Here is a 23,628-nt window from a genome sequence, read left to right as displayed (position 1 = left end):
GTGTGGCTGGAGCATGCGCACGCCAGGACGTCACCCGGGCATGCGCACCATGGACACACCCTGGGAAGGCACGTGGTAGAGGGAGGAGCAAAGGGAGGGGCGACAACTACTCCGGCGGGAATTTTGAAAAAAAAAAAAAAAAAAAAAGTGCCGTTTTGACAGCTCCACCGAGAAAAAAAAAAAAAAAAAGAAAACCGGGGGGGAGCACTATTCGGACAGGGGGCAGTATGTCATGAGTGCCATTGAGCTGAAGTCATCAGCGCAATGGCACACATGACAATAGCAAGGAAACAGGAGAAGGGGCTCAAGATAAGTAGCCATCAACTCACAACGACTAACGGCCAACAAACAATAACTAAACGGATCACGGAGCACACCCGAGCCATCAGCGCCAATACAACGGGGATCGCCCAGCTGACAGCAATCACCGGATGAATAGAAAAGCCGATGATGGGCGATCCCGGAACGCCAGCGGGGCCTCACAACCCCTCACCCACCGGCAGGGCAACGTATTGGACAAAGGGGGGTGACGTGACCGCGAGTGAGGGGGCGCTGACCGGCGCGGGGTATTTAAACCCCGCACCGGCGCGCTCCTGTCACTCTCAGCTATTTTCTTCCGACGCTGTAACTGCGCTGTGAATAAACCAGAGCCTGATCCATCGAACCAGTGTCTGAGTATTATTCAGAGGCAGGCAGCGCATGACACTTGAAGTGGTTTTAACACAATATGTATTTTGATCTTATATTTTCTAGGAAAACACCTGGAATCACCCCATCTGTCCTCCAGATGGCTGCTTGCAGCCAGAAGGTCACAGTGTTTGTGCTCAACTGGTAAGAGTAGCTGGGAGGCTGGGACATGACCAATTTCCAAGCCACGCTGTAGCCTTAAAGGGGGACACTAAGACCAGCCACCCCATTACTAAATCACCCAATTTATATATATATATTTAAGTATGTGTACCCTAAGAGAGACTTTCTACAGCAAGGAGATGAGGTCTCTTTTGGTGCTTATTGTTATTTTTGGGATTGTTTTTTTAAATTCTTTTTTAGTTTTGGACTTCATTTTCCTTCCAAATATTAAGGATTGAGGGTAAATAATTGTCTCCCTGTTGTTATTATTTCTGTACTAAATTTGAAGATACCAGCGTTTTCCTACATGTTGAATCGGCTGATTTGAACCTTCAGCTTTGTGTTTCTACTTTCCCTTGAGAACATTATGCTATCTCACTTTCGCTTAGGTAAACACATTTCGGAATTCTTTCATATCTTTGACTTTCACTGGTTAAGCGCCTAGGAGGCGCCAAAATCTATCGCGTGAGACTTGGAAGATTTTAAACAGATTTTCTCTGACTTCTACCAAGCTTTTAAAGAGATTCTTTCTGACTCCTATCAAGTTTTTATGCAGACATTCAGGACATTGTGGAAAATATGAGGTCCAAAATGTGCCATCTGGTTGGGGATGTCGTGGATGAAATGAAGAATTTAATGGTGACAGAAATGTCTCTTCTAAGAGTGAGATTGGGATTTCAGTTGAGATGCTGGATGAAGATTGGATAGCAGAGTTGGAGAAATTTAAGGGAGGGAGAGATTTGCAAACCACAAGTGAAATTGATGTTCTGGAGGCATGCCATGAAAAAGAAGGGGTTATTATGTATGGGAGGGTTCCTGAAGAGAAGTTGGAGTTTTTGAGGGGGCAGTTGGGCTGTTTGATTTTTTTTTTTAAGAAAAAAGTTTTGTGTACCTTGTGCTCTGGTTTAGTTTGAAGTGGGAAAAGTGTTAAGGATCTGCAGCACCTACTGGACAACACACCTAAAAGAAACGTTATTTTCATCACGGGAGACTGGAATGCTAAGGTGGGCAGTCAAATGATACCTGGAATTACAGGTAAGCATGGCCTGGGAGAACAAAATGAAGCAGGACATAGGCTGATAGAATTTTGCCAAGACAACTCACTCTGCATAACAAACACTCTCTTCCAACAACCTAAGAGACGGCTTTATACATAGACTTCACCAGATGGACAACACCGAAATCAGATTGACTACACCCTTTGCAGCCAAAGGTGGCGGACATCTGTACAGTCGGTAAAAACAAGACCTGGAGCTGACTGTAGTTCCGATCACAAACTTCTTCTTGCACAATTTAGGATCAGACTAAAGAGATTAGGGAAGACCCACAGATCAGCTAGATATGAGCTCACTAATATTCCTAAGGAATATGCAGTGGAGGTGAAGAATAGATTTAAGGGACTGGACTTAGTAGATAGGGTCCCAGAAGAACTATGGACAGAGGTCCACAACATTGTTCAAGAGGCGGCAACAAAATACATCCCAAAGAAAGAGAAAACCAAGAAGGCAAAATGGCTGTCTGCTGAGACACTAGAAGTAGCCCAAGAAAGAAGGAAAGCAAAAGGCAACAGTGATAGGGGGAGATATGCCCAATTAAATGCAAAATTCCAGAGGTTAGCCAGAAGAGATAAGGAATTATTTTTAAACAAGCAATGCGCAGAAGTGGAAGAAGACAATAGAATAGGAAGGACAAGAGACCTCTTCCAGAAAATTAGAACCATTGGAGGTAAATTCCAGGCCAAAATGGGTATGATCAAAAACAAAGATGGCAAGGACCTAACAGAAGAAGAAGAGATCAAGAAAAGGTGGCAAGAATATACAGAAGACCTGTATAGGAAGGATAAGAATATCGGGGATAGCTTTGACGGTGTGGTCAGTGAGCTAGAGCCAGACATCCTGAAGAGTGAGGTTGAGTGGGCCTTAAGAAGCATTACTAATAACAAGGCAGCAGGAGATGACGGCATCCCAGCTGAACTGTTCAAAATCTTGCAAGATGATGCTGTCAAGGTAATGTATGCTATATGCCAGCAAATTTGGAAAACACAAGAATGGCCATCAGACTGGAAAAAATCAACTTATATCCCCATACCAAAAAAGGGAAACACTAAAGAATGTTCAAACTATCGAACAGTGGCACTCATTTCACATGCCAGTAAGGTAATTCTCAAGATCCTGCAAGGTAGACTTCAGCGGTTCATGGAGCGAGAATTGCCAGATGTACAAGCTGGGTTTAGAAAAGGCAGAGGAACTAGGGACCAAATTGCCAATATCCGCTGGATAATGGAAAAAGCCAGGGAGTTTCAGAAAAACATCTATTTCTGTTTTATTGACTATTCTAAAGCCTTTGACTGTGTGGACCATAACAAATTGTGGCAAGTTCTTAGTGGTATGGAGATACCAAGTCATCTTGTCTGCCTCCTGAAGAATCTGTATAACGACCAAGTAGCAACAGTAAGAACAGACCACGGAACAACAGACTGGTTTAAGATTGGGAAAGGAGTATGGCAGGGCTGTATACTCTCACCCTACCTATTCAACTTGTACGCAGAACACATCATGCGAACTGCTGGGCTTGAGGAATCCAAGGCTGGAGTTAAAATCGCTGGAAGAAACATTAACCATCTCAGATATGCAGATGATGCCACTTTGATGGCTGAAAGCGAAGAGGAACTGAGGAGCCTTATGATGAAGGTGAAAGAAGAAAGTGCAAAAGCTGGCTTGCAGCTAAACCTGAAAAAAACCAAGATTTTGGCAACCAGCTTGATGGATAACTGGCAAATAGAGGGAGAAAACGTAGAAGCAGTGAAAGACTTTGTATTTCTAGGTGCGAAGATTACTGCAGATGCTGACTGCAGTCAGAAAATCAGAAGACGCTTAATCCTTGGGAGAAGAGCAATGACAAATCTCGATCAAATAGTCAAGAGCAGAGACATCACACTGACCACAAAGGCCCGCATAGTTAAAGCAATGGTGTTCCCTGTAGTAACGTATGGCTGCGAGAGCTGGACCATAAGGAAGGCTGAGCGAAGGAAGATCGATGCTTTTGAACTGAGGCGCTGGAGGAAAATCCTGAGAGTGCCTTGGACTGCCAGAAGATCAAACCAGTCCATCCTCCAGGAAATCAAGCCAGACTGCTCACTTGAGGGGATGATACTAAAGGCAAAACTGAAATACTTTGGCCACATCATGAGAAGACAGGACACCCTGGAGAAGATGCTGATGCTGGGGAGAGTGGAGGGCAAAAGGAAGAGGGGCCGACCAAGGGCAAGGTGGATGGATGATATTCTAGAGGTGACGGACTCGTCCCTGAGGGAGCTGGGGGTGTTGACGACCGACAGGAAGCTCTGGCGTGGGCTGGTCCACGAAGTCATGAAGAGTCGGAAGCGACTGAACGAATAAACAACAACAAAGGGTTAAGGAATATTTATCTGGATTGCTTTTAAGGTTTGGCTCATTTCATTTATCTTTAGCAATCTGGATTAAGATTAATTAAGTATAAAAAATGTCTACCTGGATGGTTTTGTGTTTATTAAGATAAAGATCATTAAATTGTTGCATTATTAAGTATAATGGCAGACAATTCATGTGCTTTTTAGTTTTAGTTTTATTATAATAGAATTGTATAGAATAGCCTTCAGCAAAGGATCGTTACCTTGTCGTGGTGCTGGAGCTTGAGCACCTCAATGATGCCATGAGCTAAACCGTGAAGGGCCACCCAAGACGGGAAGGTCATGACAGAGAGGTCAGACTAAATGCGATCCCTGTGGAAGGTAATGGCAACCCACCTCAGTATTCTTGCCGTGAAAACTAAATGGATCAGTACAACCAGAGATATGTCGGTATACCATCGGAAGATGAGACCCCCAGGTCGGAAGATGGTCAAAACGCTACTGGGGAGGAACAGAGGATGAGCTCAACTAGCCCCAGACGTGATGACGCAGCTAGCTCAAAGCCGAAAGGACGGCTAGCGGCCGGCGAATCCGACGTTCTAAGGATCAACACACCATCGGAACCTGGAATGTAAGATCTATGAGCCAGGGCAAATTGGAGGTGGTTATTGGTGAGATGTCAAGATTAAAGATAGACATTCTGGGCGTCAGTGAACTGAAATGGACTGGAATGGGCCACTTCACATCAAATGACCACCAGATCTACTACTGTGGACAAGAGGACCACAGAAGAAATGGAGTAGCCTTCATAATTAATAGTAAAGTGGCTAAAGCAGTGCTTGGATACAACCCAAAAAATGACAGAATGATCTCAATTCGAATTCAGGGCAAGCCATCTAACATCACAGTGATCCAAATATACGCCCCAACCACAAATGCTGAAGAAGCTGAAGTAGAGCAGTTCTATGAGGATCTGCAGCACCTACTGGACAACACGCCTAAAAGAGATGTTATTTTCATCACAGGAGACTGGAATGCTAAGGTGGGCAGTCAAATGACACCTCGAATTACAGGTAAGTATGGCCTGGGAGAACAAAACGAAGCAGGACACAGGCTGATAGAATTTTGCCAAGACAATTCACTCTGCATAACAAACACTCTCTTCCAACAACCTAAGAGACAGCTTTATACATAGACTTCACCAGATGGACAACACCGAAATCAGATTCATTACATCCTTTGCAGCCAAAGGTGGCGGACATCTGTACAGTCGGTAAAAACAAGGCCTGGAGCTGACTGTAGTTCAGATCACGAACTTCTTCTTGCACAATTTAGGATCAGACTCAAGAGATTAGGGAAGACCCACAGATCAGCTAGATATGAGCTCACTAATATTCCTGAGGAATATGCAGTGGAGGTGAAGAATAGATTTAAGGGACTGGACTTAGTAGATAGGGTCCCGGAAGAACTCTGGACAGAAGTTGGCAGCATTGTTCAGGAGGCGGCAACAAAATACATCCCAAAGAAAGAGAAAACCAAGAAGGCAAAATGGCTGTCTGCTGAGACACTAGAAGTAGCCCAAGAAAGAAGGAAAGCAAAAGGCAACAGTGATAGGGGGAGATATGCCCAATTAAATGCAAAATTCCAGAGGTTAGCCAGAAGAGATAAGGAATTGTTTTTAAACAAGCAATGCGCGGAACTGGAAGAAGACAATAGAATAGGAAGGACAAGAGACCTCTTCCAGAAAATTAGAAACATTGGAGGTAAATTCCAGGCAAAAATGGGTATGATCAAAAACAAAGATGGCAAGGACCTAACAGAAGCAGAAGAGATCAAGAAAAGGTGGCAAGAATATACAGAAGACCTGTATAGGAAGGATAAGAATATCGGGGATAGCTTTGACGGTGTGGTCGGTGAGCTAGAGCCAGACATCCTGAAGAGTGAGGTTGAGTGGGCCTTAAGAAGCATTGCTAATAACAAGGCAACAGGAGACGACGGCATCCCAGCTGAACTGTTCAAAATCTTGCAAGATGATGCTGTCAAGGTAATGCATGCTATATGCCAGCAAATTTGGAAAACACAAGAATGGCCATCAGACTGGAAAAAATCAACTTATATCCCCATACCAAAAAAGGGAAACACTAAAGAATGTTCAAACTATCGAACAGTGGCACTCATTTCACATGCCAGTAAGGTAATGCTCAAGATCCTGCAAGGTAGACTTCAGCAGTTCATGGAGCGAGAATTGCCAGATGTACAGGCTGGGTTTAGAAAAGGCAGAGGAACTAGAGACCAAATTGCCAATATCCGCTGGATAATGGAAAAAGCCAGGGAGTTTCAGAAAAACATCTATTTCTGTTTTATTGACTATTCTAAAGCCTTTGACTGTGTGGACCATAACAAATTGTGGCAAGTTCTTAGTGGTATGGGGATACCAAGTCATCTTGTCTGCCTCCTGAAGAATCTGTATAACGACCAAGTAGCAACAGTAAGAACAGACCACAACAGACTGGTTTAAGATTGGGAAAGGAGTACGGCAGGGCTGTATACTCTCACCCTACCTATTCAACTTGTATGCAGAACACATCATGCGACAAGCTGGCCTTGAGGAATCCAAGGCTGGAGTTAAAATCTCTGGAAGAAACATTAACAATCTCAGATATGCAGATGATACCACTTTGATGGCTGAAAGTGAAGAGGAACTGAGGAGCCTTATGATGAAGGTGAAAGAAGAAAGTGCAAAAGCTGGCTTGCAGCTAAACCTCAAAAAAACCAAGATTATGGCAACCAGCTTGATTGATAACTGGCAAATAGAGGGAGAAAATGTAGAAGCAGTGAAAGACTTTGTATTCCTAGGTGCAAAGATTACTGCAGATGCTGACTGCAGTCAGGAAATCAGAAGACGCTTAATCCTTGGGAGAAGAGCAATGACAAATCTCGATAAAATAGTTAAGAGCAGAGACATCACACTGACAACAAAGGTCCGCATAGTCAAAGCAATGGTGTTCCCTGTAGTAACATATGGCTGCGAGAGCTGGACCATAAGGAAGGCTGAGCGAAGGAAGATCGATGCTTTTGAACTGTGGTGTTGGAGGAAAATTCTGAGAGTGCCTTGGACTGCCAGAAGATCAAACCAGTCCATCCTCCAGGAAATAAAGCCAGACTGCTCACTTGAGGGGATGATACTAAAGGCAAAACTGAAATACTTTGGCCACACAATGAGAAGACAGGACACCCTGGAGAAGATGCTGATGCTAGGGAGAGTGGAAGGCAAAAGGAAGAGGGGCCGACCAAGGGCAAGATGGATGGATGATATTCTAGAGGTGACGGACTCGTCCCTGGGGGAGCTGGGGGTGTTGACGACCGACAGGAAACTCTGGCGTGGGCTGGTCCACGAAGTCACGAAGAGTCGGAAGCGACTAAACGAATAAACAACAACAACATAGAATAGTAGTAGGAAAGGAAAAATTAAATAGATGTTATCTTTGCTGGGGGGAGTTGTTTAGGAGGTTTATATGAATTTCCCCCTTTTTTTTTAATATAAGGGGAGGGAGTAACTATACTTAGTGATTTTTATAATATGCCAATGTGGAATGATTTATAGAAATAATGTGGTTTTGGTTTAATATAGAGTAAGCGATTGATTATGGAAAATTTTTGTATATCCTTGCTGTTAAAAGTTGGAAGTCACATCTTTCTGTAACTTTGAAATTTTTTTCTCTGGTGTTTTTCATACCTTTTTAGTTTTTTTCTCTCTCTCTTTTTGTATGTTTTGTTTTTTGTAGCTTTTATCTTGCTTGAAACTCAACAAAGTTCTTATAAAAAAACAAATCCCAGAATTCCCCAGCCAGCTATGCTGGCTGGGGAATTCTGGAACCAATTGAAGTGAATTCTGGGACCAATTGAAGAGAATTCTGGGACCAATCGAAGAGAATTCTGGGACCAATCGAAGAGAATTCTGGGACCAATCGAAGAGAATTCTGGGACCAATCGAAGAGAATTCTGGGAGTTGAAGTCCACACATCTTAAAATTCCCAGGTTGAGAAACACTGCATTAAATGACTTTAATGCAGGTGGTTTTAGCATGGTATGTATTTTGATCTTGTATTTTTGTGGAATGATTTTTTGCCTGCAACCCAGAGCCACGTTAGCTGAACATCCTGTAAAATTTCTAATAAAATAAATAAATTCCACAGCCAGCACGCCAGGCAGTTCTCTCGGCTTGAACCACTGAGGCAAAAGTTCAGCTGTTTCAAGAATGCTGACGGGGTTGAAACCAAGAAAAGCCCAACCCAGTCCTGTGTTGTAGTGCCAGGAATGAAAAAAAATATGCTTTTAGCAGTAAAAAGGTCCTTGAATTTTGCTAGCACGGCTTTTGAAAAGTGCAAAGCATCCAGGAGAACTGGAGCAACATGGGCCAAATTGATCTTGGAAAGCAGAACAGCAGTATTTTCTCTTAAAGCCCATCAGGAGTATGAAACAGACAACAAAATCCAGGATCCATGGCATAAGTTTCATTTTAAAATCACACTTATCGGGTTTCTAGTCCTCAAGGTGGGGACAGTTGTGGATGGAGAATGCTGGCGGGTGGGGGGGGGGAAACTCAGAAGGCCTGTCCAGGGTGACAAACCCGTCATCTCCAGTCAGTATGAGGATTATGGGACCTGCAGTCCAGGACCCCTGAAGGGCACCCAATGGGGAGAAGTCTGTCTTCCTGTCTTCCAGGGAGCGATGTTTAATCATTTTAAAGGGAGCTGCGCTCCAAAGTGACTCATACTTTGACAGGATATTCTCAAACAGTGTAATAAATAACTAGGTAAATTATATAGTCTAGTAATATAAATGTATATCCAGTTTGCTGGGCAGGAGGACTTGAAGCTGGAAGGGGGTGGAGTCTGGTAGGAAGAACAGCAAAATAGGAGTGGGCATCCAATTCATTGCAGTAGCTGGCACCAGCTGTCTGACCCAGGCTGACCTTGAATAGCTAACCAGGGTTAGATAGCTAGTGCTTCATAGATGGGACACCACTGGGAGATACTAGTTTTAGTTTACTTACCAGTCTTTTAGTTTCCCTCTTCTATCTGCTATTTTTTTGTGTACTTTTTCTATTTTTATAATGTTTTTTTTCATTTTTACTGGTAAGCCACCCAAAGTCACTTTTATAGTGAGATGGGCAGTGTATAAAGTTAATAATAAATTTATATACACACACACACACACACACACACACACACGCATGGTTGTGGGCAAAAAAAAAAAAGTACAAGAAGACCCTGACAAAAAACTATATGGAAGAGCCCAGGGGTTGATCTTGGCCAAGGAGGTTTTATTTCCTTTTACCTGCCAGCCCTTTGAGGTAGGCCAGGTCTGAAACAAACTTCACCAAAATTCTGGAACATGATTTTATGGATCTAGGCTATCTTGAAAATCTGATAGTGTTTTCTCTTCCCTCCCTCTTATGCCAAAGAGAATCAAGGGGGAGTCGGTGTAAGTTTCTTGCTCACGTTTTCTTCCTTTCCCGAGCTTAAATCGTGTTTTGCTGACCATCACATCCTTTCTCCAAGGTCAGCTGAAGAAAGTTGTTGAGGCTGAAAAACACTGATCTACGCCACAGACCATAATCTAAAAGAAAACACCTGGACAAGCTTGGTTGGTGGTGAAAAGCTGAGTGAGTCACTTCTATTTTATTTCTAAGAAAACTATGTGGATATAAGCATATAGTTTTGGTGGGCATGTGAGCTAGGGAGATTAAGATTGATCGATGGGTCGACGTGCAGGTTTTTTAGGTTGAAAAATGCAATAAAAATAATATTCTAAACCAATCCATGGCATTAGATTTTTAAAAAGTAGCGTGGCCTTGATAGAAATACGTTCCTTTTCTCTCCAACCAGAGAAAGCGACATTCAGCATTATTCACCCAGGCTGGCTTCAGAACTGACTAAATGTGGCCCGGGCACGTGAGGAATGACTGGGCGGGCAATCTCTGGCGTGCCATCAGCTCACGCCTGGCAACGATTCAGTGCCGTGTCACCTTCTGACACACACCCAGGTCTCTCCCGCCTATGAAAAATGTGGTTGTCTGCTCCTGAGCATGGGCACATGTAAATGTGATGGGAGAAGGTGAGCAACCTAGGTGAGCAGTTTATCTTTATCTTTCTTTAAAAAACCAAACGGAAGCGAATTCCCATTTCAGAACTCTTCTGGAGACGCTGAAGCACCAACAGCAATTAAGGCCCGGGAGCATTTTTGCCATGTAATAGACTCGGCCCTGCTTATGCTGAAGGAATGTTGGATGGCACACCCATGATGGGAAGCATGCCCCTGGCAAATGAGCTTGGCTGGATCGGGCTGGTTGTTAACCAAAAGACATTTAAAACGATTTTGAAAACTACAGAGTGAAAAAAGGGGTTGGAAAGAAAACGCCAATCGATTCTAACTAGTGTTTCTTCGCTATGCCGTTTGCTTTGTGCATTACAAGTATTACGTTTTTAAAAAAGTTTTCCAGATGTATGTTTCAGAAATAAAGGTTATTTGATGGTAAACAGACTAGACTGTATGATAATTTTCTACGAAAGTGTTTCTCCAACCTTGGCAACTTGAAGACGTGCAGACTTCAACTCCCAGAATTCCCCAGCCAGCATGGCTGACTGGGGAATTCTGGGAGTTGAAGTCCGCACTTCTTAAAGCTGCCAAGGTTGAGAAACACCGCTCTAGGATTTTGATGATGATGGTGACGACGACAGCGACAGCGATGATGATGATGATGATGATGATTCCCCCGCCTTTTCTTCCTCCTTCTTTTGATATTTAATTATGTGCCGTCAAGCTGGTGTCGAATCTTAGCGACCACATAGATTTTTCTCCAAGACAAGCCTTGTCATTTGAGCTACAGAAAACTCTAACCATATTGTAGTCACGCAGCTTGGCTATATTATTATTATTATTATTATTATTATTATTATTATTATTATAGTTATTTGTTATTTCTTCTGTCACTGCTATCCCACCTCTCTGCCCACAATGGGATGGTCATTTTTTTATTCTGGCCCCCTGGATCCAAAACAATGAAGCCAGATCCCAGATTGATTATTGGATCCTATGCACAAATGGAGTAATCAATGACTGGGCAATGTTTCTGTGTTGCTAAACCTTGGCAGTTCTATAATCTTTTTTTTTTAGCCTCTCCTTCTCTTCATCTCTTTTTCTTGGAGGCCCAGAGAGGCAAAACTAGTCAATGGATTAGTTTTTGACATCCCTCTGATGAGACTGACTGGGTGTCAGCCTTACCAGTTAAACCAGATAGGAAGCACGACCAGATGAGCTAATTCTTCTTTATTGGAAGTCTACATTAAGAGAATCTTGCAAGTCTGGAAGTGCATCTCTCCCCTGTTGCATTTGCAGCCCGAGAAACCAGGGAGGGTCCCTTTTGAGCCTCTTGCCCCGCCCACTATCTAGCTGCAGGCTATGCCGTCGCTTATCTGACTGATCCCTTGGCAGCATGTCTTTGCCCATCTCCCAAGGTCTTTCCCACATACCATTACACTGGAGGGGGGGGAAATTAGATTGACTTGATGCAAAACTATCCAGTGAAATCTAATCTCTATAGGTAGTTGCCCAGGTTGAAAAATCTGTCTGGTAGCATAAAGCTTCTGCCTTGGAATAAAACTGGTTCATCGGAAAAGGGGCTACCAGACTCCTGATTTTTTTGCCCTCATAGACCAAGGCGGCTCTCCTATACTGACTAAGCCAATTAAATGTTTTTGATGTTCCCACAACCCAGGAACCCAGGAGCTCCTGCCCTGAGCCAGTTACACCAGTTATAGAAATGGGTCAGAGGGATCAGCAGTGAAAATCGAGCACTTTCATTAACCAGGATGGTCGCCAGCCTCCCTCTGCAGCTTTGACACGTGCCAGGGCCATCTGCCAACTTTCCCTCTGGGTCTGTGCAAGGAAATGGGCAACTTACCTCTTCTTGGTGGGGGTGCCTTCAGCCGCCCTGTTGTCCTGGCTGGCCGCTGGCGGAGTCCCCCGAGAATTTAGCTTCTTGTTCCCCATAAGAGGGACCATCTCCTTGATATCTTTGATCATTGTCCTACGTAAAATCATACACAGTCAGTCACAACTGTCTTTAGCTCTTCTGCTCGTTCATACCATCGTGCGCACACAAATAAAATTCACCCACGTTATTACATGATCCAGAGGCGTCTGCCAGGTATGGCCAGAAAAGTCAAGATGGTGCCCGCAATGGTGCAATCAAAGCTCTGCCCATTGTGCTTTTGGACTATTCGCTTGTAACTGAAAAAAACCGAGGTTTTCATTTGGGGTTTTGAGGATTAAATTGTTATTTGATATTATTTATGATTTTATTGAATTTTAAACTCTTTTACTGTGAACCGCCCAGAGTCCCCCGTATGGGGGAGATGGGTGGTGATAAAAATATGATAAATAAATAAATAAATAAATAAATAAATTTTTCTGTTGAAATAATGTTAAGTAAGGTTTAATTAAGAGTAAGAATCATTACAATCAGCATTTATATCTGTGTTGGAGAAGGTCGGATGTTGCTTTCTCCTCATTTTTTCTTGCTATCCTTGTACTTTCTAGTTTTTCTTTTTTCTTTTTGTTCTCTATTCAAGCTTTTCTGTACTTCGTATTTTAACTGTTTTCTGACATGTTAATAAAGTTCTTGTTAAAAAAAAAGAAGCTTTGCCATTGTAACTCGCCCTAATGCACATAAAAAACAAGCAGAGCTTCCACCGTGCCGTCACAGCCGCCATCTTGACTTTTTTGACCTTGCTGTGCAGACAGACAGCAGGATTCTGTAACGTGATTAAATCAGAATAAAGAGACTCAGTAGGTAACAGAAAAGCAGGCCACATGGGTGCTGAATTCCCTCATGATGATTTATTAGCCCCAACATCGCTTATTTCGTATCACACCTACTCAGCCCTTCCTAAATGGCACAGGGCACTTTATATTAAAATTGAACTCATTTAATTGCATTAAAATAAACACCTTTTCAGTGCATTAATGCAAAGGAACAAGTAAAAGGCAGAAGCAACCTCCAACTCACAGGGACAGGAATCACATTTATTTATTTATTTTACTAAAAATAAAATGGCTGAAAAGTCAAAACCAATGATTATCTGTATCAAAACCAAGCTAAAAATCATGGGCCTTCGAAGCTGTCCAGAGGAACAGCCACAGGGACAATGTTCCACAACTCTGGGGTGACTGGGAAGCTGGGGCATCCATGGAGGTGTGTGTCAGAAAAGTCAAGCTGGTGGGCACAGCTGCATGACTGAAGCTCTGCTCTGCTTTAATGTGCAATGTATGCAAAAGGGCAGGGCTTTGATTGCCTGGTTGTGGCACCATCTTGACTTTTTTGACCCTCCCAAGGATGCTTCTGAGAGGTCCCTGAAAACAGCCCTCTCCTGATGACCTTAATGGGCAGGAGATATCAGGCCCAGAATGAAGTCAGAATAATGCTTTTTTTTATTTCTCCCCCCCCTCTTTTTTTATCATTACAACCGCTTTGTGAGGTAGGTGACGCTGAGCAATAACATCAGGACCAAAGTCATCCAGGACAAGCCATGGATAAGCTAAATGAGGGTTTGAATTCAGTTCTCTGCAATATTTACAGGTAGTCCTTGCTTAACAACCACAATCGGGACCAGAATTTCAGTTGCTAAACGAAGCAGTCATTAAGCGAATCCAACCCGATTTTACGACCTTTTTTGCAGCAGTTGTTAAGCAAATCACCATGGGCATTAAGCAAACCACATGGTTGTTAAGCGAATCATGTGGCTGCCCACTGATTTTGCTTGCCAGAAGCCAGCCAGAAAGGTCAAAAATGGCGATTGTGTGACCACAGGATGCTGTGATGATAATAAATATGAACCAGTTGCCAAGTGCCCAAATCGTGATCACATGACTGCAGTGATGCTGCAACGGTCATAAGTGTAAGTTCTGGTCATAAGTCAGTTTTTTTAGCACCATTGTAAATCTGAACCGTCACTAAACAAATGGTTGTTAAGCGAGGACTACCTGTATCCCACACTGCAACCACTGCACCATGTTGTACCTTTCCTTCTCAATACACCTGCGAATTTTAATGTACTTCCTATAAAAATTCAATTACTTCTCAAGCCATTCCCATCACCTCATTTCTCCAAAATTATCCTCAATTTTCCGCCCAGGATCTTAGGGGCTGGTGAATGTATGTCCACAAGGGAAGTCATGAAGTCAAATTACATCCTCAGCCAGGAACAGGAATTTGACTGCTCCGGAGAAATTAAATTAAATTTCATGCCATTTATCTGTTTTCACAGTAAGCTGACCTCAATTCACCCAACCTCATAAACAAGGGAGAAAAAAATGTGTGGCTAATAAAAGCACTGCATGTATTACTTTATATAAACATTTACATCTCATCCAGCTGAATATATATATGTACCACCCAGGCTAGCAACAATTAAATCTAATAACAACATTAAAGCCATTGAAAAGACAAACAGATGGACAAGATTATCTAATATAAACAAGATTGTCTATTAAAAACAGACAGGGAACAAATCACTGTCTAATCACTGGGCACTGTCTAAAGAACAAAAGGCCTTCCTGAATATTTGGAAAGTCATAACCCATTGGCAAAGGGGCCATCTATGAAGATCACGGTTCGGCCTCCTGAGGCAGGGAGTTCCACAGTCTAAGCACCACCACTGCAAATACAGATGAAGTTACTGCAGAGCATTTCTTCTTTAAAAGGCAGATGGAGATCAGCCCAAACCAGGGTGGGAGCACAATGGTGATTTGGCCATCTCTTGGTCTGGTAGATCCTTAGCCTTCTCCCTCAAATCCCTCTCCCATTCCCACAACCAAATGCAGGCTGTTTGGGCAACATGGTGGCTTCCAAAATCCCCTTTCCTGTGACGATGAGGAGCGTGGGAAATCTCTGGTTCCATCTGCAAATCTAAGGTATTCACTTTCCCCAGCCTGGCACCCTCCAGATCAGTGTTTCTCAACCTTGGCCACTTTAAGACGGGTGGACTTCAACTCCCAGAATTCCCCAGGGAATTCTGGGAGTTGAAGTCCACCCATCTTAAAGTGGCCAAGGTTGAGAAACACTGCTCCAGATGAATAGATCCCCACCTCTTCTGTTGAAAGATATAGGGGCTGTGGTCCAAGACAACTGTGGGAAGCTGCTTTAAGCAACCTTCTTTCATGAGGACTTGGAACTTAGATCCGGTCTGAGCTAGGGGAGCATCATTCAGTTCCTCTGACTGGTCTACTTCTGCAGAAGGAGGACATGCCAAGCTAGCAGTACCCAAAAAGATCACCCTTTCCATTCCCCACCATCCACACTTCCCATCCCCAGCAGAGGGACGTAGTCTGGTTGGGGACACTCATTCCTGCCCTGACATGCCTTTCCTTGTTCTGAAGCTACAGCCAATCTCTAACTCCAGGGTAGGAGTTGTGTTAGGATGAAGCACAAGGTTGCATACAACTTTCAGTCATATGGTTTCCACCACAACCTTGAGTCTTTGTGGGAAGTAATATATGGATTTCCAGTGGGAAGGTTAGGACCAGGCTTGCTCCTTTGATTGGTCAAAACTTATACTTTTCCACTTGGATTGACGGGTTGTCTCCACATGAAGAACAAGGATGAATTGGGGGTGATTCATTTGTGTCTCCCTCCTAGGGACTCCTTCCAACTGGGTGGGGTCAACCTCACAGATAAGGTCAAAAGAAGGTGAGGGAAGCCAACCTTCCTAGGATTGATTGATTATGTGCCATCAAGTCAGTGTCGAGTTAGTGACCACATAGATGGACCTTCTCCAGGACAATCTCTCCCCAGCCTGGTCCTTCAGGTCTTCTTTTAGTGGTGCACCCAACTCCACTGTAATTCAGTCCATCTACCTCACTGCTGGTTGCCCTCTTCTTCCATCTTTGCCAGCATTATCAACTTCTTCAGAGAGCTGGGTCTTCATGCTGATTGACTGATTATATGCCATCAAGTTGGTGTTGACATTTGATTGATTGATTGATTGACTGATTATGTGCCATCAAGTCATTGTCGACTCCTAGTGACCACATAGATAGATCTTCTCCATGATGGTCTGTCCCTAACCTGGTCCTTCAGGTCTTCCAATGGTCCCCCATGGCTGCCATAATTGAGTCCCTCCCCCTTGCTGCTGGTTGTCCTCCTCTTCTCCTTCCTTCCACCTTTCCCAGCATCAACGCCTTATTATTCCAGAATAAGTTTGCTCTTTCCTTCTTGGCTACCCGATGTTGTTGAGGGCAAGCCCCCCAGTCCCCGGTCACTGATTTTCAGAGCTATTTGGTGCTGGATTGCAGGAGCATCAGGACTCTCCCACCGGGCTGAAAGCTATCTCTCACACTCCCCTTGCTGTGCCATGGATGATGGAAGTGGACAAGAAGGAGGGGAAGAGGGTCTGTGGGGAGTCCTTTGCCCAGAAAGAAGATCCTGCTTGATGTCCTGCAATCTCCACCCCTGTGTGAAGGCCAAGGAGCTTTACTGCAGAAGTGGGAGATGGAGAACCTTATGCTACAGTGGAAGCAGCTCAGCTGTCACCCTTCCCAGGTAGACCAGATAGGAAACACGACCAGATGAACTAATACTACTTCATTGTAAAGCTACATAAACAGAATCTTGCAAGTCTGAAAGTACAATTCTCCCGCTGTCTCTTTTACAGTTTGAGAATTTAGGGAGGGTCCCTTCTGATCTTCTTTTCTCCATCCATTATGCAGCTGCAGGCTGTGCCACCTCTTATCTGATTGTTCGCTAGGCGGCATCTCTTTGCCCTGTCTTCCAAGACCTTTCCCACATACCATAACATCATCCTCCCCTTCAGACTCATCACCCCATCTCCTTTACAACCTGAGAATCTGGGGAGAGTCCCTCCTGAGCCTCTTGCCCCGTTCACTATCCAGCTGCAGGCTATGCAGCCTCTTATCTGACCGTTCCCTTGGCAGCGTCTCTTGGACCAGTCTCCCAAGGCCTTTCCCACATCCCATTACATCAGCAGCTGGCATGTCTATGGGGAAATGGCTCACCCCACTCCGCATCTTGGGTGCTTCAACACCTGAACTAGTGCTTTATATGAGTGTCCAACAGTCTTCTGGAAGACCGCTAGTGATGTGTCACAAACACACTCCTGCAGCTTTGGTGGTGGGAGGGGCAGCTGTTCCGCAGAAATGCTGCTTCCCACCACAGGCAGGCATTGGAAACCCAGAAAGGAAGGGGCGGGGAGGAGACTCACCAGCTCTCCTCATTCTCTTTGACAGAAGGGGGATCCACCCAGACTTCCTAACACTCAGGATAGTGAAACCTTTTGCATGAGCAGAAAAAAAATCGCTTTGCTGGATCCCCTTGTTACCCCCCTGGGGCAGGATCCCAGGGGTTGAGCTTCCAAAGTAGATGGATGAATGCTGGCCAAGCTCACCCCACTCTTACTGTGAGCATCTTGCGCCTCTGGCAGCTCACAAACTCAACATGTGAGCATGTCTGTTTCCTGCTGTTTATCTTCAGCCTTTGGTGCTCAGGATAAACTGTTTCTGAACATGGAAACTCCATCTAATTCTTACTACTAAACTCCATGACCGATTCCTCTTTCTCCATAAAGTGATCTGAACCTTGAAAAAAATAACCCACCCATGCAGTGGAAAAAAAAAATAGCCGTTCCGTGCAATCAAAGCCAGGAATACAGTGATTTTGTTTGAAGTAACATTTTAAAAAAAAGAAGGTACTACTTTGGAGGAGAGAGAGACAGGCTTGAGCAGTGGCCTGAAATGAATAAAATGAACTGAACGAGGAGAAATGTCAGGCTCTGTGTCTTGACAAGACAAATGAAAAGCACAGCTGTATGACTGGGGAGAAACGTGAAAGGGATCTGGGTGTCCTGCTTGACCACGTGAGCCAGCAGCGTGATGCAGCTGCTAAAAGGGCCGATGCTGTCTCGGGATGCATGAACAGGAGCACAGAGGCCAAGTCACAGGAAGTAGCCGTTCCCCTCAACTTTGCCCTAATCAGTCCCCATTTGGGATCCTGGGTCCAGGTCTGGGCATCACTGTTCAAAAAGGATCATGACAAGTTGGTGCAAGTTTTAGATGAAGGCTACCAAGATGGGGAAGGGCCTGGAAACCAAGCCCAATGATTGATTGATTGATTGATTGATTGATTGATTGATTGATTGACTGACTGACTGACTGACTGATTATGTGCCATCAAGTCATTGTTGACTCTTAGTGACCACCTAGATAGACCTTCTCCAGGAGGAACTATCCCCAACCTGGTCTTTCAAGTATCCCACTGGTGTACCCATCTCTTCTGTAACTTGAGTCCCTCCACCTTCTGCTGGTCCTCCCCTTCTTCTCTTTCCTTCCACCTTTCCCAGCATCAGAGCCTCCTCCAGAGAGTTGGGCCTTCGTATCATGTGTCCGAAGTAGGAAAATTTGAGTCTGGTCATAGATGACTTGAGGGAGAACTCTGGGTTGATTTGTTTGATGATCCATTTGATTGTTTTCTTGGCTGTCCATGGTCATCTCAATCATCTTCTCCAACACCAGAGTTCAAAACCATCAATACTCTTCCTATCCTGCTTCTTCAAAGTCCAACTTTCACTTCATAGAGAGTCACAGGAAATACCATTCTGATCTCTGTAGGCAGAGACACATCCTGGCCTCTGACTGTCTTCTCCAGGCCTTCATGGCTGCTCCATCGAGTGCTCGTCTGCGGCGTATTTCTTGACCGCTGTTTCCTTGACTGTTGATGGCTGATCCCAAAAGGCAGAAGCTAAACCACCTCTTTGATATCTTCATTGCCAGGTCTGCTTGTTGTACCTGCAGTGATTAGTTTTGTCTTCTTTATGTTTAATTTTAGTGCCACTTTTCCACCGTGCTCTTTGACTTTTAGTACTGTACCAGAGCTTGAAGATCCTCTGCATTTTCTGCTATCATCAGCGTAGCACAAGTTATTGATGCTCCTTCCTCCAATTTTAAAACCACACTCAACTTCTTTTGATGGGGAAGGGTTAAATGATCGGGGTATGCTCAGCTTACAGAAAAGATCGCTAAGGGGAGATATGATAGCAGTCTTCAAATACCTGAAGAGTTATCACACCAAAGAGGGAGTGGACTTACTCTCTGTTGCCCTCGAGGATTCAGTGGGTAAAAACTGTAAGAAAGGAATTTCAGGCTAGGCATCAGGCAGAACTTCCCGGCTGACGAGCTGTCAGCCTGTGGAACAGTCTGCCACATGAGGTGGTGAGCAATCCTTTATTGGAGGTCTTCAACCAGAGGCTGGGTGGTCATGTGCCAGAGACGCATCCCGTGTGCAGATGTGGCACACCTAACAAAACAGGTGGAACCTTGATCACAGCGCTGGGGTGGCCATCTTGACTTATTTGACCATATCCTGCAGACACCCCTGCTGTAATGAATCTTGAACTGAATGGGGTTGGACTAGATGACCTCTAAAATCTCTTCCAGGTTCAGGATTCTATGATTCAGGGATTCTAATTGTGAAATAAATCAAGGATTCTTTCTGCCTGCCTGCCTTTTCCTCTTAATTCTTTCTTCAAATCTGCCCTGACGTCTAGGACTGTGGAAAGAAGACGAAAAGGCTGCCTCCACCCCCGATTTAGTTTCCACACCTTCAGAAGATCACCGAGGGCACGGCTGCCATGATCACTTTTGCCTCCCACGTAAATTGCTTGAACCTCAGATCACTCGTGTGGCATTTCTTGACACCCTTCCCAGCTCTCTCTTGGCGCAAAGCGCCCAGCATTGCACCACAGTGGCTGGGCTCAAGCAGATGTAGGATTAGCTGCTGTTTGCTTCAGTAGGATTTGCTGAACAAGCCATGATGGGCAGGTTTGCACGTAACCCTAGACCTTAAACCAGGGGATGGATTTCCGTTCGTGTCATCCCCAGCTGGGATGGGCAGTGGCGAGGGGTTGTGGGGATTGAAAACCAAAATAGCAGCAGAGCACCAGTGGTGCCTATTTGCACCATCAACTGGGGTTTAGAAGCCAAACTGGCTGCCTTCACAGGAGACATTACGTGTCCAAAATGGAAAAAAAACATCCTCTGATGTATCCCCGTAAAGAACAAAGCCCATCGTATCCGAAGCTGTCTGGACGAGTCACATAAATGAAGGCATTGAGATCAACGCCTGTCCTCCCCGTAACAGCGAAATGACTCAAACGTGTCGTTTCTGTGGTAATGATGTCATTTTGCAAAAGATGTAAATGTGGATTTAACAGACCTTTGGGATTGATAGGCCCCTCCCCTCCAAAGAGTTCATTAAGCCAGGTGTTTACTGTACAATGTTTGTTTGTTTGTTTATGCTTAAAATCGGATTTATCTACCCTAAGAATTCTACAGGGCGGCTCGAAATAAACCACAACAGAGCATATAATAACATCAGCCATACCATAAAGTGGACCAAGCTATTTTATCCCTGTCTGTGGCCGACAAACGCACTTTATTTTGGGAGAGGACGCGATTCAAATAGGAAAAGAGACGTCCTTTGATGCAGCATCCTGAGTTTACATCACAATAAAGCGTTGTTACACAAATCACAAATGATTTCATCGTTAATTTCCAATGTTTCACCACTTCCTCTTTTGAATTTGACACAGCTTAGATCGTAATCCTTTTAGCCTTCCGGTCACCAATTCCCCAACCATCAGGACCAAAGGCTGAGGACTATGGGAATTGGAGTCCCACAGATTCCAGGTTGGGCTAATATCCTTCCAAGATCTAATGTCCACTTCCTGTCCTCCAAATACACATACACACACACACACACACATACAAACACACACATACAATGCTTCGGAACAGTGTTTCTCAACCTTAACAACTTTAAGATATGTGGACTTCAACTCCCAGAATTCCCCAGCCAGCAGGTGTGGACTTCAACTCCCAGCCAGGAATTCTGGGAGCTGACGTTCACACATCTTAAAGTTGCTAAGGTTGAGAAACACTGCTTTTGGAGGAGTACACACACACACGTGTCCACAGGGGTCAAAAAAGTCAAGATGGCAGTTGTAACATGTCACAACGCATGTAAAAAAGAGATGGAGCTTTGATCACAAAGTTGTGGCTGCTATCTTGACTATTTTGTCCCCCCTCCCTGCAAATACCCCTGCATATACACACAGATATGCATTCATACGTCTCTTATTTCTATTTTTCTATTTTTCCATTAGTTTTCCATTAGTTTTCTATTTTTCTACTTCTGAGCTTGGCTACCTGTTTGAGATCCTGTCATCTAAAAGCAGACTGCTGAGCTGTTTACACCCAATCAGGTACAACAGGTTGAAAAATATTCAAACAGTACTCAAACCATTATAGGTATAAAGTGAAAAAAACTAAGATTAAGGAATAAATTAATCACCCCCTCGAGTTCCCCCCAAGTTCAGAGTAGAAAAGAAAGGGGTAAAAGAAAAAAAAGAGGGAGAAAAGGAAAGAAAAAACACCTTTTCAAATCACCAAATCCCAAAAGGAAAAGGGATGGAGGTCAATTTACCTGGCGTATTAAATCTCCATCTGCTGATAAGATGATCCCAGGAGAAGGAGATAAATCCCGCACTTTGCTGATTCCGGGCTGACTTGGCCAAAGGGACGAATCTCTCCAGCTAAGATACTGTCGCTTCTCGTAAGGCAAAATAATCCCTGGAATGTGGGGAGCCGGAGTTCCTCGGCCGACTCGGGTGCAGTTTCCCTGGGTAAGAATAGCTTTGCGATGCTTTCCACTTCACCTGACCCACAAGGCGGAGGAGCAAACTTGTTAGACCACAAGTTTCTGAGCCACTCACAGCCAGGAAGATGTTTCTGCTGACAAGTAGCATGGAAATGAGGCTGAGTCATGAGAACGATGAGTTCAGGATCCCTGAACCTCATTCCAGCAAAAGCGTTTGTCGTTCTGATTTCTTTTTGCTTTTTAATTGGCAGAGGAGGACAATGACAATTAAAAAAAAAAAGGTTCTTGTTCAATCACTTGGAATCAACTGGTCAGAAGTAAAGGTCAATTCATTTTCTGCCCGAATAACAGCATTGCATGGAAGTGTTTCATCTATAGCTGGTCCTCATGTCACGACCACTCATTCAGCGACCGTTCAGACTTGCGACGGCGGTGAACGAGGGGGACTTTCAATTGGTCCTCGAAGTTCGGCCAGCATAGCATCCCCACAGTCACATGATGATGATTTCCAACCTTTCCTGCCAGCTTCCCACAAGCAAAGTCAATAGGGAAGATGGCAGGAAGTTGGAAGTTTGCAGTGAGTGAGGTCCTCGCTTAACGACAGCAACCGGAACTGCCAGAATTGCTGTCACTAAATGAAGCAGTCACATGATGCCGTGCTTTATGACTGCGTCGCTTAGCGATGGCAATTCCAGTCCCAGTTGCCGTTGTAACCTGAGGACTACCTGTATGCTATCTTGCGTGTCTTTACAACAGCCCTATAAGGTAGAACCATATTGTTATCATCAAAGGACAGGAGTTCTCAAAATTTGCAGTGCTTGGGCCTCATTAAAATGATAAATGAATTTGAGTAAAACCCCATTCCTGAATAAATTGAATTATTTGCTTAGGGTTAGGGATGGGCAAGAAAGAAGGGCACTGCTTGCTTGCTGTTGCTAAGTGAGGAGGTTGTTAAGTGAGTCTTGCCCGATTTTATGACCTCTTTTGCCACAGTCATTAAGTGAATCACTGTGGTCATTAAGTGAATCACATGGTCATTACGCAAATCTGGCTTCCCCCATTGACTGTGTTTGTTGGAAGCCATCTGGGAAGGTCGCAAATGGCGATCACATGACCCGGAACGCTGCAACCAATGTAAGTGTGAGCTGGTTGCCAAGCACCTGAACTTTGATTGTGTGACCACAGGGACGCTGTGACGGTTGTAAGTGCGAGGACCAGTTGCAATTCACTTTTCTCGGTGCCATCGTAACTTCAAATGGTCACTAAAAGAATGGTCCTAAGTCGAGGACTACCTGTATTTGCTCTTTACAGCATCTACTTTGATTTTGCTGTTGGCTTGTCCAGGAACAGCAGGAGCGAGTTGTACGAGCAATCCTGCTTTGCATCTGCTATTTCCCCCACGCCCCCGGAAATCTGCTCACAACCCTCATTGCTGATCGGAAGGAAGTGAAACTGGCTGGGAAGGTGGAACCGAAAGAAATGGGTTTTCAACACTGTACATTTGACAGATAAGTGTGTCTAGAAATGATGACCTCCCAATTTTCATCCCCGGGAGAGTATTTTATCTACTGTTGATCTAATAAAAGGTTGTCCTTGTAATCGTGCCTAGATTCTGGAACCCCACGGTCCCCAGGGAATCTACTCTGTGCTCACATTTTGC

The 23,628-nt window shown here is 44.3% G+C and overlaps 1 protein-coding gene across 1 annotated transcript in view; it reads right to left on the bottom strand.

The window, feature by feature from the left end:
• The window catches only part of TRPV3 (transient receptor potential cation channel subfamily V member 3), a 48,983-nt gene extending 36,658 nt beyond the window's left edge, over positions 1–12,325 (bottom strand). The window contains exon 1 of the mRNA XM_063291093.1: positions 12,204–12,325. Coding sequence (XP_063147163.1) covers positions 12,204–12,325 — 122 coding nt within the window. The remainder of the gene's footprint in view (positions 1–12,203) is intronic.
• Between the last annotated feature and the right edge of the window lie 11,303 nt (positions 12,326–23,628).

The sequence above is a fragment of the Candoia aspera genome, chromosome 1, assembly GCF_035149785.1.
Source record: "Candoia aspera isolate rCanAsp1 chromosome 1, rCanAsp1.hap2, whole genome shotgun sequence".
Taxonomy (NCBI): Eukaryota; Metazoa; Chordata; class Lepidosauria; order Squamata; family Boidae; genus Candoia; species Candoia aspera.
The sequence above is the reverse complement of the archived record's forward strand: the minus strand, read 5'-3'. Positions and strand labels throughout refer to the sequence as shown.